The 24240-nt window shown below is 38.5% G+C and overlaps 2 protein-coding genes across 8 annotated transcripts in view; one reads left to right on the plus strand and one right to left on the minus strand.

Moving 5' to 3' along the window:
- Positions 1-2912, plus strand: part of KLHL29 (kelch like family member 29) — a 394046-nt gene extending 391134 nt beyond the window's left edge. For all 5 annotated transcript variants that reach the window (XM_027641022.1, XM_027641020.1, XM_027641024.1 and 2 more), the window contains one exon: positions 592-2912. In XM_027641022.1, the coding sequence (XP_027496823.1) occupies positions 592-775 (184 nt within the window). In that variant the 3' untranslated portion in view covers positions 776-2912. The remainder of the gene's footprint in view (positions 1-591) is intronic.
- An 8344-nt stretch (positions 2913-11256) lies between these two features.
- Positions 11257-24240, minus strand: part of ATAD2B (ATPase family, AAA domain containing 2B) — a 75019-nt gene continuing 62035 nt past the window's right edge. For all 3 annotated transcript variants that reach the window (XM_027641027.1, XM_027641026.1, XM_027641028.1), the window contains 4 exons: positions 18573-19262; positions 16834-16961; positions 15569-15697; positions 11257-14616 (listed from right to left, as the gene is read on the minus strand). In XM_027641027.1, the coding sequence (XP_027496828.1) occupies positions 14575-14616; positions 15569-15697; positions 16834-16961; positions 18573-19262 (989 nt within the window). In that variant the 3' untranslated portion in view covers positions 11257-14574. The remainder of the gene's footprint in view (positions 14617-15568; positions 15698-16833; positions 16962-18572; positions 19263-24240) is intronic.

The raw sequence follows: 24240 nt of genomic DNA on the forward strand, positions 1-24240 counted from the left end.
CTCAGCTGCACATCCCCAGCCATCAGACCCGTGCACCCTGGGTTCACTTTTCCCTGGACACCACACCTCCGGGGTGCACAAGGACAAGTCAGTGGGACCTCCAGGCTCCCACACTATGGAAGCGTCTGAAGCAACAGAATGTGGTTTGAAGGTGTTTCTCCCCCCCATTTTGCAGCATTCATTGATAATTAAAGGAGTAACTTGAAGCAAGGTCTTATTCCAGCCAAGGTGGCAGGGACCCCAAATTGCTTGGATTGCTTTTGCATGTGCACAGTATTACAGGGGTGCATTGTCCTCCTGCTTTTGCTGCAGATCCCATATGTGGGCTGGAGAAACATCTTACCTGGATGTATTTCTGTTATTTACATTAGAGACAACATTTGCCTACCTGGCAAGAACACAAAAAGGATTAATTTTGGGGAGAGAAAGGGAGAAGGAAGAGAAATGCTCACACACCTTTATATAGATAAGAATAAAAGGTATATTCATTGCTTACCCCTTCTTACAAAACATTGGGTTTGTTTTGAGCCTAAAAAGAAAATTGTTCAGCAGGACCACTAACTAAAACTTGCTTTTTCTTATATAAAACAGCGCTGTTGTTCTGGATGGAAAAATCTACGCCACCGGTGGGATCGTCAGCAGTGAAGGACCTGCCCTGGGAAACATGGAAGCCTATGACCCTAAAACAAACACATGGACACTTCTACCAAATATGCCCTGCCCCGTTTTTCGACACGGCTGCGTAGCAATCAAGAAGTACATCCAGAGCGGCTGATATTCCCCAGGAGTTGGATGGAGAACTGTTTGTACCTGTTGAAAGCAGGCAAAAGGAACAGTATTACTTAAGGAACAAAAGCAGCAAAGCCAGCCAGTGAACATATTGCTCTAAAGTCTTGAATAGTGTCTACATTGAATGTAGAAAAATCATCCTCACCTTTTGGTGAACAAGGAGCAGAGAGCTCCGTGCTATGTAAGATATTGTAACTTAATAATGCAAGGGTGTCACTAGATGTTATAGTGGCACTTGTTCTGGACATCGGCTTTTGGTCAACCCAGGTGCAATAGAATTTCTCATATTTTTTAAGCTGGGGAAGAGAGGAAAAAAATAATCTGCATTTTACTTTAGAGCTCGAGCTTGATTCTTAAAATAACCATGCAGATTAGTTTTACTATTACACTTTAGGCATCAATCTATTTGAAAGGTCAAAGTGTCCTTACCACTTTGATTCCTACATTTGTTTTTAAGATATACATGCTTTTCAATACCAATGACTGAGAGAAGTCTTGTGTGACAGATGGCTTATGTTGATGTCAGTCTTCCATCAGATCAAACAATTCTTTCAGTTCTCTAGAGAAGAGCCCAGATGGGGGGTGAGGTGGGGACTGGGGAGAAGAAGAAGAGCCATTGGTAATAAATTCCATGTAAAATGATTTAAAAAGGTCTGTTGGGCTGAATGAGTTTCTGCTCCAGGTGCTGCTTGTGTGGGCACGTGCGGCTGTGGCCACAGGTCGGAGAGGGGGGGGACTCCTAAACCCTTTCCTCCCAGTTTCTGCTGATGCACTTGGCAGTGCTTGATTCCCATAATGCAAAATGAATTGATTCCAGTGGTGTTCTCCTGATAAACCCACTCTTCACTTCTGGCTGGAATCACAGTAAAACACACAGCATAGTGTGGGTTTTCCATGTTTTCATCAAGCAGAGAAGACACCTCCTGTGGCTACACACTCATTTTGGCTCTCAACCAAAATTCCTTATGTTAGGATACATGCCACTATTTTTTATGTAAAGTCTGAGCAGTTTTTTGTTTTACTTTATTTTTCAAGTTCCCCGCCCAGTGTGAAAACCTTATCATTCTCTTATTTACAGATTTTAAATACATGAGTTTAAAGCCCATGGTAGAAAAATGCCCAGTGTAAGAGACTTCAAATTATTACTATGTAGAGTTGTAAGTATATGCACAGCACAGGGGTTATATTTTTATATATATTAAAATATTGTCTATCCAGAGAGCATTGTGATGTGGAAATTCTTTATAAATTTATACATAAAAGGATCAAATGGGAGATGGACCGGGTAACATATAGGGGGCAGGGGAAAGAATCTTAAAATTCACCAACAGGAAGCAACCCCAAGCTACGGATTGTCTGATTTCTTTCCACAGAGAGGGAGAAAAAAGTTGCCATACTTGCCTTTGCAGACTCAAATCCCAAATGCCATGCCAGTAATTCAAGAAGGAGGGTCCTGTACAGGGCACGGGTGAGATCTTACATTCAAAATCTAGTTGAATTTCATACCAAATACAGTAGCCTTTTTATACGAAGGGAGGTCTGCCTACAGCTTTGGGAAAATCAATGCAGATGGTTAGCTAATCATCTTATTTTATTAATAATCATTTATAAAATAAAAGAAAAAAAAAAGAAATTTGTATCTTGCAGTATTTAAAGAATAAGTGCTCAATTCAGCTGAGTCAAGCTATAGGGTGACTCAAGTCTCTCATTTTGACAGTGAGGTTCCAGTCTTTGTTATGCAGTTGTTTTATTTATTCTTTAAAGAAAAGAAAAAATAATAAGCACAACAAAATTATATACTAGTATGTCATTTAAAGTATTTATGTCAAACAGGGTGCAAGTGTGAACCTAAAGATTGGAGCACAAGTTTCTAACTGCCTGGGGCAGGACTAATTTTAGTGTTGGTGTGTGTCTACCTCCAAAGGAGGTGCTACCTGTCAGCAAGACCGAAACATATTCGACATTTCCAATTTAGCTTATTTCTTCATTTCTCACACTGGAACAAAACTGGCTATTTCTGTGAATAATATTAAAAACAGGGTTATCTGTAATGGTATTGTATATAGTTTATGTTTACTGTTAAGTTCTTGTTATATTATAATAAATATATTTATAGATCTAGATTCAGCATCCAGATTGGATTAATTTTGTCATGACTGATCAAGAAACAACACTGCACAAATGGGGACTTCATGTTTCATCCCAGCCATGGATGAAAATGTGTTCATCCCATCCAACTAGCTTCTCTTGCAAATCCAAAAATTTATTGCTAATACTTAAGTGCTCAGTAGCTTCCAAAGTACTTCCATTCTCCTTTTGGAAAAAATTCTTAGAAGTAGTTTTAGATTTTATTCAGCAAGACTGTTTCTTCTTCATCTATTTTCCCAAACGTACTATTAAGTAAAGAACAGAAGGGCTCAAGATAGTTTAGGAAACTATGTTGAAAAAAAACCACCTGATAAACAGCTTTTTTACTTTCTTTTCTAAATGAAAGTTGGGATTTGTGCCACACTGCTGCAGCAGTGTCTCAAAGATGAAAGCCACATTTGCCCTATGGTCAAAATTTCTTCATATCCAGCGTGGGAGCTCTGTACCTCACTGGATACAACATTCAGAGAGCACTTCAGTGCAACTGTTCATGGTTTCTTTGATGTTTCATTAGGGTGTCATCTGGTAGTTGTAAAACTGGATATGGAACAAAGATGAGCCAAATATAACTAGTCTCAAATACCACCAGAGTGGAACATTTCAGCCAGATCTTAGGAGGCAATATCTGTTCTACACATTAACAGGAAGAGCCTAACATTTATTGAAATTGCCTCCAGTTCTTACAGAGTATTTAAGAGCATGAGCTGCAGTTTTTAAACATTTTAGTTTAGGCTTAGTGGCTCAGGTTGAACAGCCTGTGAAGATTACTAAAAGCCTTGCAATTCAATATTACAAAACCATGCTGCAATAATCGAGACCAAGTGGGGTGAGTTGCCAACCTTTCATCAAGGCTCTGCAAGGATCTCTTACTCAGCACTAGTCAATAATACTTGGTAGGATGAACAAGACACAGGCTATTTGCTTTACTTGTATGTGGAAATTATTTTAGTTCCCCTCTGGGAAGCTGGCTGAGCGCTTTTGCCAAATGAATCATGTGCACATATCTGCTCAGAGATTTTTCTTCTTAAAAGCTTTAAGAAATTCAGGGGACAGGCTGGCTCAGCAGCCTGATAATGATAAAAACTCCTTTGTTCGCCGGTGTGACTCTCCCCTGGCTCACCTGGGAAGGAGAGTGATCTCCAAACAGGGCTGTTCACTGTGTTCAGGTAATCACCTACCCCTGACAATTTACACAAGTCGTCCACCTTTCTCCCATTGTTTCATCCAGCGGCAAACACACTGTACTAATAAAACCTCAGCCACCCGGTCTTTTAATTAACTGCAGTGAGGTGCTAAGGCTGAGCTTAGCACAGTGCAACTGGAGCAAGCTAATTAAGAGCATTCGTTACACTTCAGCTTGCCCTTGGAGGAGTCCAGACAAACCCAGCGCCAGCGCGAGCACCCGCTTTCCGCAGCTGCAGGGATTATCCAGGAGAGCAGCCACAGCTGCGCTCCTGCCTGGCTCCACCAGCACCATCGGGTTCAATCAGCAGAGACTGAAAAGGCACAAATGGCTTCAGGTACTCGCCCAGCTTCCTGTGAAGAATTTCTCTGGGGGAAATAAAAAAGGGAGGGTGGGGAAATGGATTCCAAAGCTTTTCTCCACTGTCTCAAATGCAAGGGCAAGTTCTCAGAACCACGGTGCCTCCCTACCACCACTGAAAAAGGTGTAATGGAATTTGGGATAAACCTACAAACAGTATATGCAGGCAGGAGCTGGCAGGCTGCAACCTGTGCCAGGTTTGTAGGAAGACAATGACTCTGTATCTACCTGGACATTTTTACAATTTGTCATGGCTAATACAAGACTTTTAAATTGAATGAGACCCTTAAGCTCACCCCTTACTGCCTTCTTCCCCATTTTAAGTTGGCTCCAAAGCAGGAGCTGAAGCATGCTTTCAGCTGGAGTGAAGATGCCAGCAAGTACAGGAAGGCAGCAGCAAGTTCCCATCACTGGCGAGTGTTCTGGGTTGATAACTTTAGACTGCAGAAAAAGCCAGGAAGAAAATGGTCTGGAGGGAAGAAGATGGATGCGTCCCAGGCACGGTGTTCCCATCACTCATTACATTAAGCTGGACAGCGATACCGGAACAGAAACACCATTTTTCCTCTGAAAAGCCAAGCTGTTTGAGGCATGATTAAACACTCACTGAGGTTAGAATTCATGAAAGCAAGAGCTGCCATCATGGGCTCCTCAGCAGAGCTGTGGAAGCCTGGAAAGAAAAACCAAAGTGGCAGACTACCCTGAAAAACAATTCGCCCTTTGCTGGTGGTCACTGGTGTTTTTTCTTTTGATAACACACACTATTTTTACTAAGTCCTGTTTCACTGGCAGATTTCTTAAAAAGTAACAAGTTCCAGTTTTCTTTTTCCAAACAAATTCTACTTCAATCGGTAGCAGCTTTGCACACAAAACTAAGTGTTTTGGCTCAGTTAGTACTTGGGAGAAGAAAGCTCCAGTGCTGCCATCAAGCCAAAATCTGCCTCTGAATTTTTCATTAGTGGTGGTCTGTACAGTGAAGGTTTGAAATGTTTCCTGCTGCTTCTAATTTGTTGGTTTTGAGCAGCTGTCTTTTTTCCTCGGGAGTTCGTACATACCCCAGATCTTACACAGCAAGATTCACACTGGCAAAATACACACAGTATCAAACTCTTCCATGACTTGTCTAGAGAACAGCACTACTAACCCAGGGTTTTCAACAGCTTGAGAGGCAACTTCAGCATGTAGTTTGTAAGCAAATTAACACAGAACTAGGAACTGTGGTGACAACAGGGGCTACGCTGAATGTTGCCCAAAGTCATGCAATCACAGGCAATACAAACACCTTTTCCATCATCCACAATCGGTGACCTTTTCTCACATTTTCGTGGCTAAAGACCAGGCACCTACCTAAGGTCACCAGTGACACTCCTACACAAGCATTAGCTCATTAAAAACAATACATGTTAATAATAGTTTTTACAGACAGAAAGGAACCAGTTCCTCTCTGCATCTTGGGAAAACAAGCAAAGCAGTCTCTAAGTTCTGTTGCAATGTCCTTGTGCTAGTGGACAGCATCCAAGTAAGGATCAGGGAACTGAACAGGGAAGGGGATGCACCAAATGCTCTAAGGGTATCTCTAGCATTATGCTCTACCTGAACCACGGCCCCTCCACTCAAGTAACAATAAGCAGCTCTCACAAAGCAAGCCTAAACTTCCAATCCTGCTGGAATATCTATAGCACTGTTTCCATTAAAAGAGATCATCGTTTAGTAAGGTATTTGTTTTCACGCGCAGTGAATGCAGGACTCTGTTACTTGTTGACATCAAGTTCAATTTTACCTGCTTCAATTTATGCCCAGCTTTTCTGCAAAGCTGCCTGTTTATGTATAGGGACATGTCAGGCTGAGGAAGCTGGGGCTGTTCAGCCTGGAGAAGGTTGTGTGGAGACCTCACAGCAACATTCCAGTATCTTCAGGGGCCTACAGGGAGCTGGAGACAGACTCTCCATCGGGAACTGTAGTGACAGGACAAGGGGGAATGGGTACAAACTGTAAGGGGGGAAATTTAGGTTAGACATTAGGAAGAAATTCTTTATGGTGAGGGTGGTGAGGCACAGGAACAGGTTGCCCAGGGAGGCTGTAGATGCCCCAACCCTGGCAGTGTTCCATTCCAACCCTTAACACCCTACCACATTCTATGACAAAAATGCCACACACAGCCTTTCCAGGAAAAATGAAGAGTGGAAATGTGGCAGCTTGGGAATGGCTCACATTTCTGTTTTCTGTTTGGCAAGAGGTATCCCCCTATGGAGATTAAGATGTCCAGACTGCTTATTACCTGGAGAGAATATTAGACTTTCCCTACAGGATAAGGGGTTTTGAATTCTGGAGGTAACCTAACACTCAACCACCTCCAGAAAGCCCAGAAGTCCCTGCCCTGCTGACATTCATTTTTAATAATGTGGGTATTTCAGAGAGTGCCAATAATGTGACAGTTATCAAAGGGCAAGTGAAATGACTGGGTAATTACAGGGCATTCACCTGACATCAAGCCCAAGTAAAAATGGAAAGATGATATCTAACTAAACTGATCATGAATCAAAGAGATAAGAAGAAATACAATGATTTTCTAGAAAATTGGCTGTATCACACAAACCTGATCTCATTCTCTGACAGGATTACACATTTGATTGATAAGGTAATAGATTTTCAAGCAACATGTGACAAAATACTTCAACTTTCTCACTGTACAGTGTTCAGACAGCAAATATTAAATGGGCTAAGAATAGGCAGATTAATTGAGGAATATCTAATCTGTTCGAGTAATTCTCAATTTGGTGCTATCAAGAGTGTTTCTAATGGGGAAATCCTCTTCTCCCGAAGTTCTTGAAGGAAAATGTTGACATAAATCACTAGTCACAGACCTGTGGAAATGAAGATTAGCTGAGGGATAGATAATGGGGACTGAACAAGTCATACACATGGTGCTGGCTCCTCTGGCTGGCTGGGACCCATAAAACAAAACTTCTTTTTATAAAGCTAAGCAGTTCCTTGGGGAGGTGGGAATGAGGAAGGCTGACATTCAGGATGGAAAATTCCCTCATGAAAAGCTGAAAGTCGGAGAAGCAACAACAGCTCCCAGCCCAATTTCATGGTATAAAAGGAGTAAATTGATCTTTGGATGTGTAAAAAGGGAGGCAGTGAGTACGAATCAGTGATTTTTGCCTCTACAAATGGCACTGGTGGGACCTATGCTGGAATATCCCATCAATTTCCTCGGAGAACAAATGTTTTAGAAGATGTTGAAAAATTGACCTACTGCAGAATAGAGCCACAAAATTGACTTAAAGGCTGGAGAAAATGCAGTGAGAGCCATAAAGAGCTCGTTCTGTTCAGCAAAAAGAAGACTGAGAGGCTACTTGATCACAGTGCATTAGTGTCTTTGGGGGGGAAGTAGGTATGAATAGTCTAGAACATAAAGAGAAAACAAGAAGCAGGGCCTGGAAGTTGAAGCCAGACCAAAATAAATGAGGAATGAGGCACATGTTGCTACCCATGAGCTTAACCACTCGATGAAAAGCTCAGAGAGCAGGGCAGATGTGCTCTGCAGATCAAGACTAAATGCCTTCCCCAAAAACACTGTTAAGCCACGCAGATGTTTGCAGACCCTGTGCATGCATGAGATTAAATCACATGTGCCACAGCATCGGACTCAACAAACCAGCACTTTCTGCCATCATTATTCTCTGTGAATAAACCCAAATTTAAGCAACAAATTGCTAAACATTTAAATCATCATTAGGTGTCAGCTCATTTCCATTTCCAAAATTTATTCTCATGTACTGAAAAGATTAACACTGTAAAATTTATGCTCAGCTTGTGCTTTCGTGGCTGTCCTCTGAATCTTGTGAAAAGGAAGCTTTTTATTTTTAAAAAGCTTTTTGCCTTCTGGACACGATTTAAATTTTAGAGCAAGGCTCTGAAGCACTCTAACCCCAGTATAAATGTGAGACATTAATTTTAAACCAGTTACCTCTCCAGTGCTTCATGAAAACATAGTCTTACATGCTGTATTTCTGATACTTAAAATGTCAATAGAAACCAGTAATTTATTACTAAACTGATATTAATAGTCACATACAATATGTAACTATCCATGCTACATTTCCTTTATCTCACTAAACCTTTTGTAATGACACAGAGAATGCAGTGGGCATCACTTCAAAACTTATGGCAGAGTTATGTTCGTTAGACACCTAAAACATATTGGCAATTTGTCTTTCCCCATCACCAATATCAGGTTTCAGTGTTCTCCCGGGCAGCCTCCACATACAGAAGGAATTCTACAAGATGTAACAGAGACAGCCAGACCTTTACAACAGAACTGGGGCTCTGGAGATGACAAATAGGTCTTAACTAAAACATTGTTTTCCTTTTACAGCAGAAAGACTACTTAGAAAACTAATTCAGTCCAAATTTAACGTATTTTCTAGGATGAATTAATCCTCTATATTCTGTTTTACTTCCTTTGCTGAATAGATACTTAAAAGGTAGCCCTTTTCAAACTTTCCCAAGTCTTGCTTTCCCCCCAGTCAAGAGTCCCAAAGCTGACAGGTCATCTACAAACTCCTACTTCCACACAGACACAGTCAAGCACTGATGTGCTATAGCACAATTCAGATTCTACATCGATGCAAAGGGTTTTCATCACGACATAATTCATCTCCACAAAAGAACAGAATGACAAATGGTGTGAGCACTCCCAGCAGCCATCCAGTCTGAGGGACCTGTACACTTCTCAAGTGTACTCTGCCAAAATCCTGATTGCTGAAAGATGGAAGCAAACACAGAGAGGAGTCCAGCACAGCAGAACCAGCTACACCTCTGCTGTCCCCCAACTCGCCCTCAATGCCGCAGCACCGACAGCCCGAACGTGGAGCCTGAACAACCTCCCCCTCTGCTCCCAACCTGCCCCCACCCTTGTAACTGGATGTGAGGAGCCTTCTAACACCACTTAACTCCACATCACCTTTTGCACCTGAAACTTGAAAGCAGCATTCTCCCATACCGGCATTCCAGGTCAGCCAACCTTAATGCGAATGGACAGGTTTACACCAACATTCCACTAAAAGTGGTGAATCCATTTTAAATCTTAGCAGCTTTTCATATTTTTAAAAGAAAAAGACTTTCCCTGATATTAAAGTGAGGCTCGATATAGCATAACTCAAATGCAATTCTAAAATAAATGGAATTTTGAAGCAGTCACAACCACCTACTGGCAGTGGGTTCAACCAAAATATCCTCCCTGTGCAAATAATCACACTACAAAAAAATTACTCACCTAGAAATGGAATGAGGCTAAATTAATTAGTGTTAAAGTTTATAACCCTCATTTTTACATAATAGTTACATGACCACAAGTGATGCATAGAAGGAGGAGGGGAAAAACAAATTAAGTGTTTGGCTTCATTAATCAGTTCATAAGTTTACTGATTTAGCTTGCAGAATTTATTCACATGCAGTGCTAACTTAAAATCCCATATATTAAAAGTCCAAATGCAAATCCTACCCAAAATACAGAAGAAAAGGATCTCAGTTTTAATTTATTTAAAAGTTACCTGAAAAGTTTATGAAGGAAACAGAGAATGTGCAGTACTACAAATTTAAGGAAATATAGGAAATTGCATTTTAAAACTACTTTCAGAACAGAAAACAACAGAAGGAAGCGGCATAAAGCAGTGAACAAATACGAGTGTTGCACAAGCCTCTACTAAGGCTTTCTGAACAACCAACCCAACTATTTCTCAGTAACTCATACTTTTAAAGTACCACTCCAAGTTCACTAAGTATCTTTCAAGGAATCCTTCGGTCTATTCCCAAATAAAGCACATTTTTGTCTTTTGCCTGATTATTTTTAAAGCCACTGTGAGAAATTAGATCTGAATCTATGCTCTGTTAACATGGCCATTCACACTCCTGAAAGACAGAAGGAGAAACAAGACCTCACACCCTACATACTTCATTCAGACTGCAAACCTCCCTTGGGTGGTGCCATGTGCAGTGCTGGGACCTGCAAGGTCATTCAGATCAAAACAACCCATCTGCCCATGCTGATACTAAAGGAGCCCAGACTCTCACCCATCAACATCATTATTATGTAACAGATATTAAATTTCATACCTAATTGTGCTTCCAAAGCTGCACATAAAAGTGGAATTGGAGTCAGACATGAAGTAAGTTACTACTACCCTCTTCCTCAACTGCTTTTTTGCCCAGTTTGAGGTACACAGAAAGGAAAAGAGGAAAAGGAGCAGGTGTGTTCTAAGTTCTACACCTCAAGAGACCATAACAGATCTACAGAACAGCTTCTCATACTCTATTCCACATGGTATCCATCACATGCAGTTTGTAAGCCCTGGATAAATTGCTGAGTAAGATGCAGGTTGGTTCTTCACTTGCATGACCTCTAGCAGCTTACTCTCTCCTCTGCGTGAATTATTTGGGAAACAAACTAGCAGAATTCCTAGATATATCAGAGTCCATCTTTAAAAAAACAAAACAAAAACCAAACAACCCACAATAAGCAAGAATAACTTTGATAAATTTGATAAATAGGAAGAGTGTGTTTCCTTAAAAACCCTCTAATTAGAAGCCATTTCTCTAATGGACAAGCACTGAAAGCAGAAGTTTGGATTAAACTGCTCAAAATAACTAAACAGCAAGAACCCAGAGGGAAACATCTCAACTGTGAAATCAAAGGAGGTCTGGTAAGGAAAAGACTGTTATCAGCCAGGAGGCAGCATTTCTTTTAAATACATTCTTGAAGGAGCTAAAGCTGTGTTTTCTTGTCATCTTTATTCAAGTATTTCACAGCAGTTATATTACAAATTACAGTAAAATGTTCAAAATCTCCAGAAGTTCAAAAAAAATTAAATAACTTACTTCAAACTAACGTAAAATGAAGTCAAAATGCAAAACATCAATTAAAACACAGTTCTGAATAAAACTATAGAATCCAAAATATACCATAGCTGATGAAGGAAGTCTACTTAATCCACAAAGTAGACACACGTTAATGAAAACAAACAGGACGCCCCAATGTCTAAATAACCCAATGTACAAGATACAAAAGATGCAAGTACAAGCCCAAATTCAAGCTTATGTTGTGATTACAAAATAAAATAAAAACAAAATAAATGACTATCAGCTGCAGGTCCTGCCATTCAGGAGACTGAAAGTAAAACCAGCGCTGACCCACCAACTTAATCAAAACAAAAAAAAAAAAAAAAAAAAAAAGGAAGACGATATTACAAAACCCAGTAATCCTGTAAATACATTGGCATATGAGGAAATCAAGTAACAATACAGAGGACACAAAACAAAAAAATAATCACAGGTGAGATTCAAGCTTGCAAATACAATTAACTCCATAACCATCAACTTCACCCAAGAGCAACTCTATCATTCCAAGACAGCCCCTCCAGCCCCCCAGGGAAATTTCCTTCCTCCTGGTCAGCCACGTTCCATTGGCCCCAGCACAAGGACTCACACAGGAGTTTATTTGCAATTTTCACAACAAGAAACAAGGAAGAGAGGTCAATTTGTACAAACTCTTGCCAGTGCTATGTGGCAAAAAAATTAAAAACATACAAAGAGTAAACAAGTTTAGACCACATGGATAGATTAACAGCTGTTTAAACTCTATAACCACCAGACATCTGTAAAGGAAAACAAAAACTGAAGTGTGGTTATTTGGGCTAAGAAGGCGAGTATATCATTTTAGGTAAGCTGTCCACTAGAACATCTGATATCAGCTACTTTTCTCTAAAACAATATGGCAGCTCCTCAATTAGTAAAGTTGCCTCTTAACGATTTTTCCCAATCAACAACTGACAGTAAAAATTTTCCTTTAGAAACCTGACCTTTTAGAACCATTTTTAATGATAGGCATTAGCTTAAACTTGCTTTTCACACTCACTGGTGACTAAAATTCTCAACTGTTTTAGTTCATATAAATTTATTATCTTCTTACAAATGAATGCAGTTTTATCTTCCACAAGTGCTGCTGTTACTTGAACAAAAACTTCTTTGAGTAAGTGAAACTGGAATAAATATTCTTAAAAAATTCTGCAGCAAGAACCTGAGACTTGCAAAAAACCCTTTTATCAGAAACTTGCTACAAAAAATCTGCTACATTTCATTTAATCAAATCTTAAAGTTTGTAACAATTTCCATCAAAATACAAAATGCTGTTAATGTACCAGACACATAAATATCTCAAACAGGTATGATGCTAATAAATACTAAATGAAACATGGAAAAAAATCCCATAATCAAATCTGAGATCAAAGAATCTCATTTAAAATGTGTTTTCTGCTTGTTTTTGTTGTTTTTAATCGCACTTTCCCACCTAAAAAATACAGTTTCTGCATGGGTTGCATTTAGGTGTAACTAGACATACATGAATGCTTAAAACCTTTTCCTGCCATTAACTATGAAGAAAAACAGTGGCATTCAGGGGAGAAAAAGATCCAAGATAGAATTATGTTTAACCATAATGTACAAAGCACTTTGGATCACTGCAGTAGGCCAAGGCCCACATTCTCTCTCTGCAGCACTACACTGGGATGAGCCCTAGAGGTGGAGACAAGTCCCTTAGCTTCGGTTTGGACATGGGAGCAGAGTGATTACAGTCCTCCATGAACACTGTTGGTAACTAAAATACAAAAAGCTGAGGTAGCTCAGTATCTCTGCAGTAGTCTGTTTAATTAAAAACTAATCACACTGCATTGCATATTTCTGGACAGACACTCCTGCAGCTACGTAGGGACAGTCACAACGAATGGTTTATGATGGGAACACCAGCCAACTGCTCTACAACACCTTCCACGTGGGTTCAAAATAAATCAGCCCAGGTAATGTTGTAACTCCAAACTCGTGATAAAACACAAGGGTTTTTTTGGAATTGCCTAGACTATTCTCTCCAGTTGCCAGAAAGGAAAGGTGTTGAACTACACAATTCAGACCCAGAGAACCCCGGTCCGAACAGATGGATTCCAAAGGACGTGCTCCAATCCCCCCAACAGTAATAATGCTTTGCACGGAACGACTTCTGAAACCTAATGTAAGTTTTATTTTCAACTGAGGTTGGGCTCCAGGACTTTGACCAACTATAGTGTCTTACCTGCACTGCACAGTCCAAGCTATATTACAAACACACAACTTCAGAATGAAACCTGCAAGTATCAACCTTGCTTTCCTTAAAGAACTCACACTGGAAAACAAGGAGATGGTGGGAAAATGCTTCACTTTTAGTAACACAGAAGAGTTTCACTGTGTACTTGTTTCTAAAACAAATATATACCAATGAAAAAGGAATTTCACCATTTTGGTAAAGTATGTGGCTTTTTCAGTGTGTCTTAGTTTAGTTCTGTAGAGTAAGACAGGCATTATAGAACCATAATACTGGTTGCCATCCAATGAAGAGAATACAATTCATCCTTTTGGAGATCTTCATTCTGCAGACAGCTTTCTAACATTGCCATTTGCTATAATCCAAACAAACTGCTTAGCCTAATCTTTCTCAATTGACTAAAAGGCACATTAAAGGCAGTTCTAGAGAGCCTCATCTTCAAATCACTGTACATCCAGTTACTCAAGATTTCTACCATAACACATCACTGCCTTCTTTAGAACAGATTCATTTTGTCCGTTACCCCAGAGAAGAGAAAAATTGGAAAAAAAAAATTAAAAAAAGGTTGCCTGTTTAAAAATATTGAACTTAGATCTGCTCTTTCCAGTCCTCTTGTATGTGTTGGTCTTCACTTTGCCCGAAGTTTTCCCCAAAGATAAATGCATGTAGAGTGAACAAGAGCAGGAATGAGAACAGTTTCTGTAGCACCAAAAAATCTCCAAGCTGTGGCATTGCATTCTTTATTTATATCAGATACAACTATATGAAGTTCTGTTTGGTTCTTGTAGGCTGGTTGGTTTCAGGTACCTGAGACAATAGCACCAAATTCAACAGAAACAAAAAGAGAGAGCACTTAAGACCAAGGCTCTGCACATACTTGGTGCAAATGGAAACTGAATGGCTCAGAGGGCTGCTCTCCCATGAGCAGTTTGAGAGGATAAACCCACCCATCTTGACAAGTTCACAGGAATGTTTCGAACACATGAACTGTTCTTTCCATCTCCTGCAAGAGACACAGACCATCAATTACACATACACAGACAGAAATAAAGTTACATTATGTAGTAGTATTTACTGGGTTTTTTTTAATCTGAATAAATAATAGGAAAACAGATATTTCTGTTTATTAGCTGCTATCTGCTAGCAAAATATGGTAAAAGAGGAAACTAATTAAAGATGTATTAATGCAGAAAAGCACCCTACTATGACAGTCCATGAGAAAAATCGAAGCTTATCAGGGTCACTTATATAATTAATGTGCTCAATATGTATTAGGAAAGCATTGCAGTGGCACACTGCATGAATTCAAGTCTTACTGCACATTTATGCTATTGGTGACCCAGCTATAAACACATCTCTGCACAGTTTGGATTATCAAAGTAAAGATCAGTCTCTACATTCTCCTGCTGGATAAATGTCTTTTTAATCTATCTAACATTTTGCACAGTTTTTCAACACATTTTTAGGTGAAGATTGCAAAGGAACAGCATGAAAATGGTTTGAAAAGTGTTTTGCAGGAACTCTAAAAAAATCCCACACTAAGGCCTTTCCAGGTTTTGTTGTAAATTATTCATAGAGAAGAATATTTAGTGCTCAGTGATCCAACTGGAAACTTGCAATTGTTGTCCTTTTTCTCAGCAGGGCTGGTTATCAGCAAGCTGATCCCAACCCCTCTACAGCTAGAACAGTGATGTTGGATGGAATGCATATCCAGAGTTATGACCAGACTGTGTCCATGGTGAAATGAACCTTTTCTGAGGAAGTTTTATCAGAAACAATCCCTGGTTTCTAAGCCATTAGTACACTAAAATTCTTTCTATTTAGAGATAAAGTCTCAAAGTCTATTTAAAGGTTTTGCCTGTACACCAGTGAATTGACAGATTAACAGTTCTTGAAAAACCTAAACCTATCTCACAATATTCAAATAATGAATAAAAGGAACTGTACAACATCACCTCTATAAGTTGTGATTTGTCATAGTCTCTACGATGTCTGTAGATGCACTGACTGAGGAGCGAATATAATCTCTCAAGTTGGTCAACAGTCAGGTTGTCACTTTTCTTAACCACCAAATCAAGCAGTTTCTGTTGGAACAACAAAAGGTGAAGTTAAGAGGGTTTTCTATTATCAATTTTTACAATGTTTTTAAGGACAAATCAGAAATGCAACCTCTTTCTGAAGCCCTACTTTGAAGGGATACATACAAATAAAATGAACCACACCTGGGTAGCAGCAAGGCTATTGCTTCCATATAGATACAAAAAGGACTTGATGTCTCTCTTCACTTCTCTGCTTATACCCATATGTTTTTTTCTTAAGATTTTTTTTACTCAGCATAGCTGGGGCAACGTTTGTTTTGTTTGAATGCCACTTCATCCTGTTTCATCTTGGTCAATAAAAACTGCCTTGATAGCTAAAGCAGACATTTTTAACAGTTTGCATTGGCAAGAAATTAAGTACTACCAAGTGAAAACACACTTGGAACTCCACAAATGTTGACAAATGGTGCAAAACAGATAAGGGGAGAAGAAGGGGACACACAAGACATGTAAAATTGCTCATAAACAAAAGGTCAAAGTATTGTATGTAGTAGCAAAGAGTAAAATTTAACTTTTTTTTTTCCCCTCTCATAACAATTCTATGGTTCCAAAGAGATTATCATCTATACTCCACAGAAAATGAGATCTCAATTTCATAGCAGGTCAAGGTAGTTTTTACAACAGAAGATAGTAAATTTTATTGTAACTTTGCTTAAAAAGGGACAAAACTGAAAGAAAATTACCTAGCAGTCTATGATACCAAAACATCAGCACAAAGTCCAATTTGCCTTCCAGTCCACTAACAGTTCCCTCCACCAAGTATACATACACAGGAAAGGAAAAGACGATGTTAACTCCTAATTACCAAGCACCCAGCAGTTCCTCGGTACCTGGCATGTCCAATTAATGCATATGAGTACCTGTAAAACCTGCAATTAAAATAGTGGACTGCTGTGACATTACTGGATTTCTAAATGTAGTAATGATGGGACAGTCAGGATTCAGCAGTTCTATTAATTTTTCATCCAAAAAACACTGATCAACTAATAATTTGCAGAAGTCACTGCAGTCATAATACTTGTTTGCAGCCAAAAATATAGGAAACATTGCTTCAGAACAGAGAAGGAAGCATTCTTCATGGAGTTCGTTAACAGTTCAATTTATTTTTTCAGTTCTATTACCTTTAGTCTGTCATGGTCAACAACTACAGAGGGTAAGGGATCTGATGGTTCCTCTGGGACCTGCTCCAAACTTGTGGGCTTTGACTGTTCCACAGCGACTTTCCGTGTTCTCTTGCTTTTGAATATACCTGTTATTTGAAAAACAATTATCAGCAATGCCAGTCTCACTTTGGTGAACAGCTTGTTTCTTCACTTTAGTTTGATTTTGCTTTTTTGGTTTGTTGAGTTTTTTTGAATCAAGCAAGAATGTAGCAGTGCACATTATTCATCAGTTTTGCAGAATTCTGAATGTTTACAGGTGCACAAAACTACAGTTCAGAAAACACACATGAAACTGGTAATCTTTGAACTCAGAAGTCTCAAAAGAAAACTGAATGCCACTAAAAGAGTTTCCATTATATAATTTCTATTTAACAACAACAACAAATTAAAAAGCTTATAAGAGAAATTCAAATACTAAGCTAATGCTGAAAATCTTTCTGCTTGAGTGAAATCCTCATTTTTCTCTCCAAAGCATCCCATGTCTTCATCACCACAGTAATTCTAACATCTGCTTTACTTCAGAAATCTCATGTTTTTGTGACACTTTCCTGTTTTTTGCCACCTCTGCATTCAGGATGTTGTCCAATCCTGTTGCAGAGAATAAAGTGGTTTTATATCTCCTGATTCTCTCCCTGCATTCATTCACTATTTTTCTCCTCCTCAGCTATTTAAAAAATCTTTTCTTCTGAGGACCCCACTATTATAACCATCCTAAAGTATACAAAATTCAACTGCCAAATTTAGAAATTAACACATCATACCCTTCTTGTGATATTCTTAGGACCTTTCTTGTACTATTCTCCTTACCCTTAGAGAAAACACGTATGTACAAACAAAGTCAACATCTAGACAGTGATATTCTCAAAATTCAGATCTCTCATTAAAGCTCATTTACTTTGTAAGTCTCAACACTAACTTTTGAAGTAAAGATTTCATTCTTTTAGATAATTCTGAAAAGCTCATTAAAAAGGCAATCATGCATAAGGCTTTTATTTCTGTTCCCTGAGGAAACTATGTCTCTTGTCTTCAAAGGACATGGTCCCTTCTTTTATGCACCACCAGGATTTCCCTTCTCTTTCTCTTATCCTTTTGCTGCACTGTTACTGTGTTCACTGTGACTCCAAAGCCAGATACCTTCTCCAACAGATAAACAACAGTTTATCTGGCTTTTTCTATGACTTCAACTTTTACTTTAGCTTTTGCAATGAACAAATGTTTTTAAAGGAATACATTACGTATTTCTATGGTTTTTCATCCAATGATACTTTTATCATAAATCTATAAACAAAACTAGTCAAAACTTATCAAGTAGATCAAAATATAAATAAGATAGAATAGACAGACCAAAAGCTATATCATATATTTATCTCCGTTTATAATATTTTAAATAGTTAATTATTGTTTTAATGTTCTCTCAGTATTTACAGTATTTTCCACAAAGCCTACAAAAATAAACAGAACAGTGTTAGTATGAAGATACACTTACTTGCCTAAGATAAAAATACACCAAGTCAAGAGTAGACTTCTAATTTTTCTATGTGAATTAAATGTTTTAAGCATGTTAAGAGTTTCAAATAAATAGTCAGCACTTTATAAAATATTGCTATATAGTATGAATTGTAACATATCACAATGAAAAATATACACATTAACTTGGACACTAATATGAAGAGAGAAACATCGAAAACAAGCTGTACCTTCTTTATCTGCTTCAGCATCTTTAGTTTCCATGTCTGTGCTCTGTAGTGTTATCTCATTATTGCTGCAATGTGGTAACTCAGCTTTCACTAGATCACTTTCTTGACTTTCACTGGAAGCTTCCATTCTCTCCTTTGGTTGATCTTCAGATAAAGATTTTTGCTTGTTACTATCTCTGCTGTCACAGGGTGAAACAACATCAAGTGATTCCATTTTGCCATTATGACAGGCTGGAACAGGTACACCTTCGGAGCTGTGTACAGATGTCTCTCCATTCACACAGTCCCCTTTCAGTGTAGAGTCCTTCCTTAGTTCCTTTTCAGTACCCAGGGTAACACTGTCAGTTATTAACAGGGATTCATTTGAGCTCTCTTCTTCTGTGGATGCAAAATTGTTTTCCTTTCCTGATGTCCCATTGTTAAGCCTCTGCTCTGCATCTATATCCATAATATCACAAGAGGATTCATCATTTGTCATAGAGAGGTCTCCTGTTTCCTCTCCATTCTCCTCAATGCAGTCAGTGCTGATCTCTAGCTCTCCATTTTCCAGCAATTTACTGTCCTCACCATGATTTTCATCATCAGCAAACTTTGCATCATCTTCATCTTTCTTCAAATTATTGACTTTCCTCTTCTTAATAATGCCTTTGCCCCACTGCGAGCGCCGTCTCGATTTCCTCCTTATTCGAACTGAATTACAGTGGGGAAAGAAAAACAAAACCTTTTAGATGCACAGGTACCCACCCTGGTAAAGAGACCAGGATATTAAAATATGCTGCTGTGTGTGAAACAAATGTGTTCACACTTCAAGGAAAAATCTGTCTCTTGATTTCAATGTGAGAAAATTAGAGACACCAAGGACTTTTACAAATATAAGGAGTGGACACTCAGTCATGCACACAATTCCTAAACTGTGGAAACAAGATATCCCTAAAAATGTATTTTATACATTAAGTATAATATACTACATATATATACATTTTACCTATAAATATATACATTTGTAGGTAAAACACTGAAAGAAAACAGCTAAGCAATGATGTAGAACTCACTCTCATTCGGGTAATGCATACTCTAAAGACAGTTATTCTCATTTTCCCTTTTTAGGTCCTCAGCAATTTAAAATCATTATACAACAAGCAAGAAGTGCAACCCATGGATTCATAGAATAATTCAGGTTGGAAGGGACATGAGGAAGTCTCTGGTCCAACCTACTACTCCATCCAGGGTCAGCTGTGAGGGCAGACCAGGTTGCTCAGGGCTTCACCCAGCCATGTATTGAAAACCTCCCCGGATGCAAGACTCAAGGACCTTCATGAGCATCCCACATGGATGTGTAACTGTCATAACAGTGAAAAGGCTTTTTGACTTGTATGCAATCACTTCTTATTCCCGTTTATGTCCATTGCCAATTCAAAGGCATCTTCACTGTTTCAATCAGCTAAATCTCCTCCATCTTACATTCATTCCCACCTCTGTACGCAAGATCACTGCATTGACAAAATGTGGTTTTAAAAAAAAATAATCTCACAAACACCTCATTTATACAATGAGCCTGTAAGCAGAAGAGGAAGCAGTGGTCCTTAAACTAACCTCACCACCCCTTGTCTTCCCTCCATATTGTGTAACTCAACTTGAAGCACCATGGCAATGTGATAATCTTTTCAGTATTTTTGTGTCTTGTTCATTGTTTCTTATTTCTTAACTGTATATTCTATGCCTTTGAAAATTATATAATATACTACTTCTCAGAAAGGGCATTTTATTTTACTAACCCATCTGCAATGAGATACACCTAAGGCACCAATATTAAAAAAAGGTTTTGGGACACTTTTGCAATATGATCAGCAAATGTAGAAGGAAGACTATTCAAACCTAATGCTATTGTCAACATCCTTTTCAAGTGCACTACCAAGACAGTTCAGAAGACCAACAAAAACGTTGGGAAAAACCAAAGCTTCTACGTTCAAATTCAAGCAACGATGAAAACTGCTCATATTTTTGCAAAACTGCTGAACTTGTGGCCAAGTGACTAGAAATAAAAACCACAGCCAACAGTTACCAGAGATCGACAAATTTTCTTCTTTTCAAAATGCATTCTTACGCTAAGCACCTTCATAATGTTCTTTATATTTGCAAGTTGCTTTGATTTATGGGGTATTAAGTCCTAGATCTATGTCTGCCAACCTCACACTGAGTTACAAAGATCTTGCTTTGAAGATACAAGCACTGTGCAGGTACAAGTGCTGTGAATTAATTCACAGACGCTCAGAGAAGCACAGTTGTACTTCAGAACTTGCTTCCCATGAGTGTGTACGCAGCTAGTTTCACCACTGCATTAGGAATAAATCTTAACCTTTTAGCTTTAAAGCTATCTAAAGATACAATCACACTGCAATAAAAACAGTCTCACTTGGAATGTGTATTTATTTCTACAAATAATCCTTATTGAGAACTGCAAATTTTGAGAGGGAAAAAAAAAACCTTTTTCCAGCTATTTTCAAGGTTTGATAGCGGCTTCTACAGTCAGGGTCACTGTTTTACTGATGACAAACTACAATCTACTCATATAACTTTTCAGGAGTTCATGTATTTTTTTCCCCCTAGATTGTACAAGAGATTTTCATTAACAACTGAAGCAGCAAATCTCAAACTAAACAGGGATATGTAAACTTATGACAAAATAAACTCCCCTCTTAGGTAATGGGCTTAACCTCAGTTCAACTCCAAAGATGGGTAAATAAGACACAGAAGGGGAGTAAAAGTCTTTTAAAGGCAATCTAGTGTGTCCTGAAATGTATAAATTATTAGTTGAAATTTTTAAAGATACACTGATTTTGGCTCTTTAGGCTGACTTTGCTGTCAGATAGCTATCTCAGCTATAATGTCAAATATATTTGACATTTTTTATATCAATGAATTGTACTTTAAGTATTTTAATGGTGCATCTCTTCTGTCCACCCTGTGACTCCCACCTGGGATGAGGACCCATAATTTGCCTTACCACACAAGTATATTCCTAAAATTCTTAAGTGAGAGAAATCACATTAAAGCAAAATGGAATTAATCCTTGTATTGCACATCTCATTAAATTTCAAGTCTGCCCAAATGACAGCAAGTCCCGCTCACTTGCTGTCTCATGCAGTACTTTTCAAACATACATTGTACGTGTTGTTTTTTACTGCTATTTTTAATTAGGACAAAGCAACCACAAAAAAGTGCCGCAGCAATGTCTTTTGGGATGAGAGAGGAAATTCTGGTTCCAGATCCTTAGCAACCAAAGCATTGTTATATGTATTTTTCTTCTATACAGACAGCCAAGCCTGTAAGACAGTGAAAAAATTGAGCGAGAAATACTGTATTTAAAAACAATACCCACCACCAGTCTGCCTTTCTGTCTTGCCCAATTCCTGCAGATAAGGGAAGGGTACAAGTAGGAGAAGTGTTTAACGGACCAGAGAACCATGTGACCAATTGCAGACAACAACACCAGCTTTCATAATCTACACTGATTCCCTTCCTTTTTACTGGAAAGAAAAAGGCACTACTGCAAGAATATCATGGACCTGAGGAGCTGGTGTATGAGGCAGGAAAAAGTAAAATTTATCTCTGCATCCTGCAGGACAGTTGAATATGACTCAAAAAAGAAGAAGGAGCTACCACAGGGTAAAACTGATGCAAAACTAAAAGGCTAATGGGCAGGAAATACTGAATTAATGCATTGCTGCTAAAAAATAAACTGGGGTCCCATCTTTGCTACCTTAATGTTTATATTTTAGAAGACTGTGAACTGTCAAGAGTAGAGTGACAGTCTTTTTATTTTCTAGTCAATATTATTTATGACATACTATCAGTTTCCAGCAGGTAACAGAATGAGACAGCTATTTACAGAAGAAAAACTTTGAGTGAACTTTGTTAAAAAAATGAACAGAGTACAGACAATTGCAAGTTAATGCCTTAACACCTTTTCAATTACTCCTTTTAAAACTACTCATCTGAAATCTCTCCATTGATACCCACTCTTCTGGTAGTTTTTGTGCCAGAGGCAGTAAAAATACTATTGTCAGAGGAATCCTGCTTTATAGAACTGAGTTTCTATAACTCAAACTATTATAATACCAATTATTCACACATGAATACATTCACTTGCCTTCTGAATTTCTCAACTCTTCACTCTATAATCTTCACATAACCTCTACAGATTTGCCAAGGGGATCCTCACTTCAGTTCTAGTTTCTTTCTGGTTTGCTTTTTTGTAAATCACTACTCAGAATTTTTAATGACAATAAATACCTGTCTGACCACAAGTCACACATAACATTTCATTTTGGTTCACATGAAGCTGATATCAAACCCAAACTTCAGCTGCTCCTTTTTTTTTTCCTAAGCTGCACAATCCATGCAGACAGTACTTTTTAAAAGTGCTATGTAATACAATGCAATTAACCACTGAATACAAATTTACTCTACATTTTGAAGCAGTAAGTGAGGTTTCTCAATTCTTCCCTTATAAGTTGAGTTACCCTTACAGAGTTGTTTGAAAGACCCATAAAGAAGGCAGACAGCATTTCCCTCAGTAATGATTAAAAAACAAATTCTCTACTGTCCTTACTTCATAAGGACTAATCCTCCACGTGAAGTTAAGTAAAATGAAACCTATAGCAGACTTTTAGAAATTCTGAATTCTTGCCCACTCACAGGTGCTGTGTGGAGATTCTCAAGGCAGATACACCAAGCAATGACAACATCTTCTGGTGAAATAAGCACCAACCTTGTCCAGAGCAGAGCACAGTTCTTGGCTATTAAAGAACAGTGATAGCAAAAACTAAAACCCTAAATGATATGAAACAAAAAAAATCCAACTCCTTCCCACATTCCTGAAATAATTCTGCAAGATCTAATGGTAACTATGACCTTTCTGTCTAGTATGGTCTGAAGAAAACAGACCTCAGAAACATGGGTGAATGGTACAGAAACTTCAAAGTTGAGGATGCACTGTTGCTGTCCCTCAAATCGAGCACAACAGTGACAGAACTGTAGACAGCAATAAAGTCAACAGTTGGAAAAGAAAGTAGATATAATTAGAAAATTCAAAGACTGTCAATTATTAACAAGCAAGTCTGCTTCCCTTAATACGGATGAACTCTAATGAGATGTAGCAACAAAAGCAGAGACATTTCTCTTTAAATTCCTGTAGTCTGACTACTACAGTACAGTGAGTGCAGCACAGTATTCAGAGGCTAACAAGTTCACTTCATGCTGCAGGAAAGACCCTTACATGCCTCTGCACTGCTTAAAATCCATCAGAGAATGTGAATCCTCTACCATTAAATGATAAAACTGACATCCATCAAACAGTAAATTTTCAGTTGTTACTTTATTTCATGAAGAATTCCTGGGGATTAAAATCCAAAGAAGATTCTCATGGCAAGCAAGATTACCATGGATCTAGACTTTTTGTCTGCAGCATCAAGAACCACTTAAAGTAATGCATATTTTAAGTTTTTCTTCCATGATCAAAACCCTCAACTCCTTTTTGACATCTTGTGTGTAAAGTAACTCAAAGCCTTGAGAAAGCACTTACTATCAGCAACTTGTGCTCTCTTATGCAGCATCCAGAATATCTCTGTACTTGCCACAGTAATTTAGCTGCTTCCAGCAGCTCCAC

The sequence above is a fragment of the Corapipo altera genome, unplaced genomic scaffold (genome assembly GCF_003945725.1).
Source record: "Corapipo altera isolate COAL_440 unplaced genomic scaffold, ASM394572v1 46, whole genome shotgun sequence".
Lineage (NCBI taxonomy): Eukaryota > Metazoa > Chordata > Aves > Passeriformes > Pipridae > Corapipo > Corapipo altera.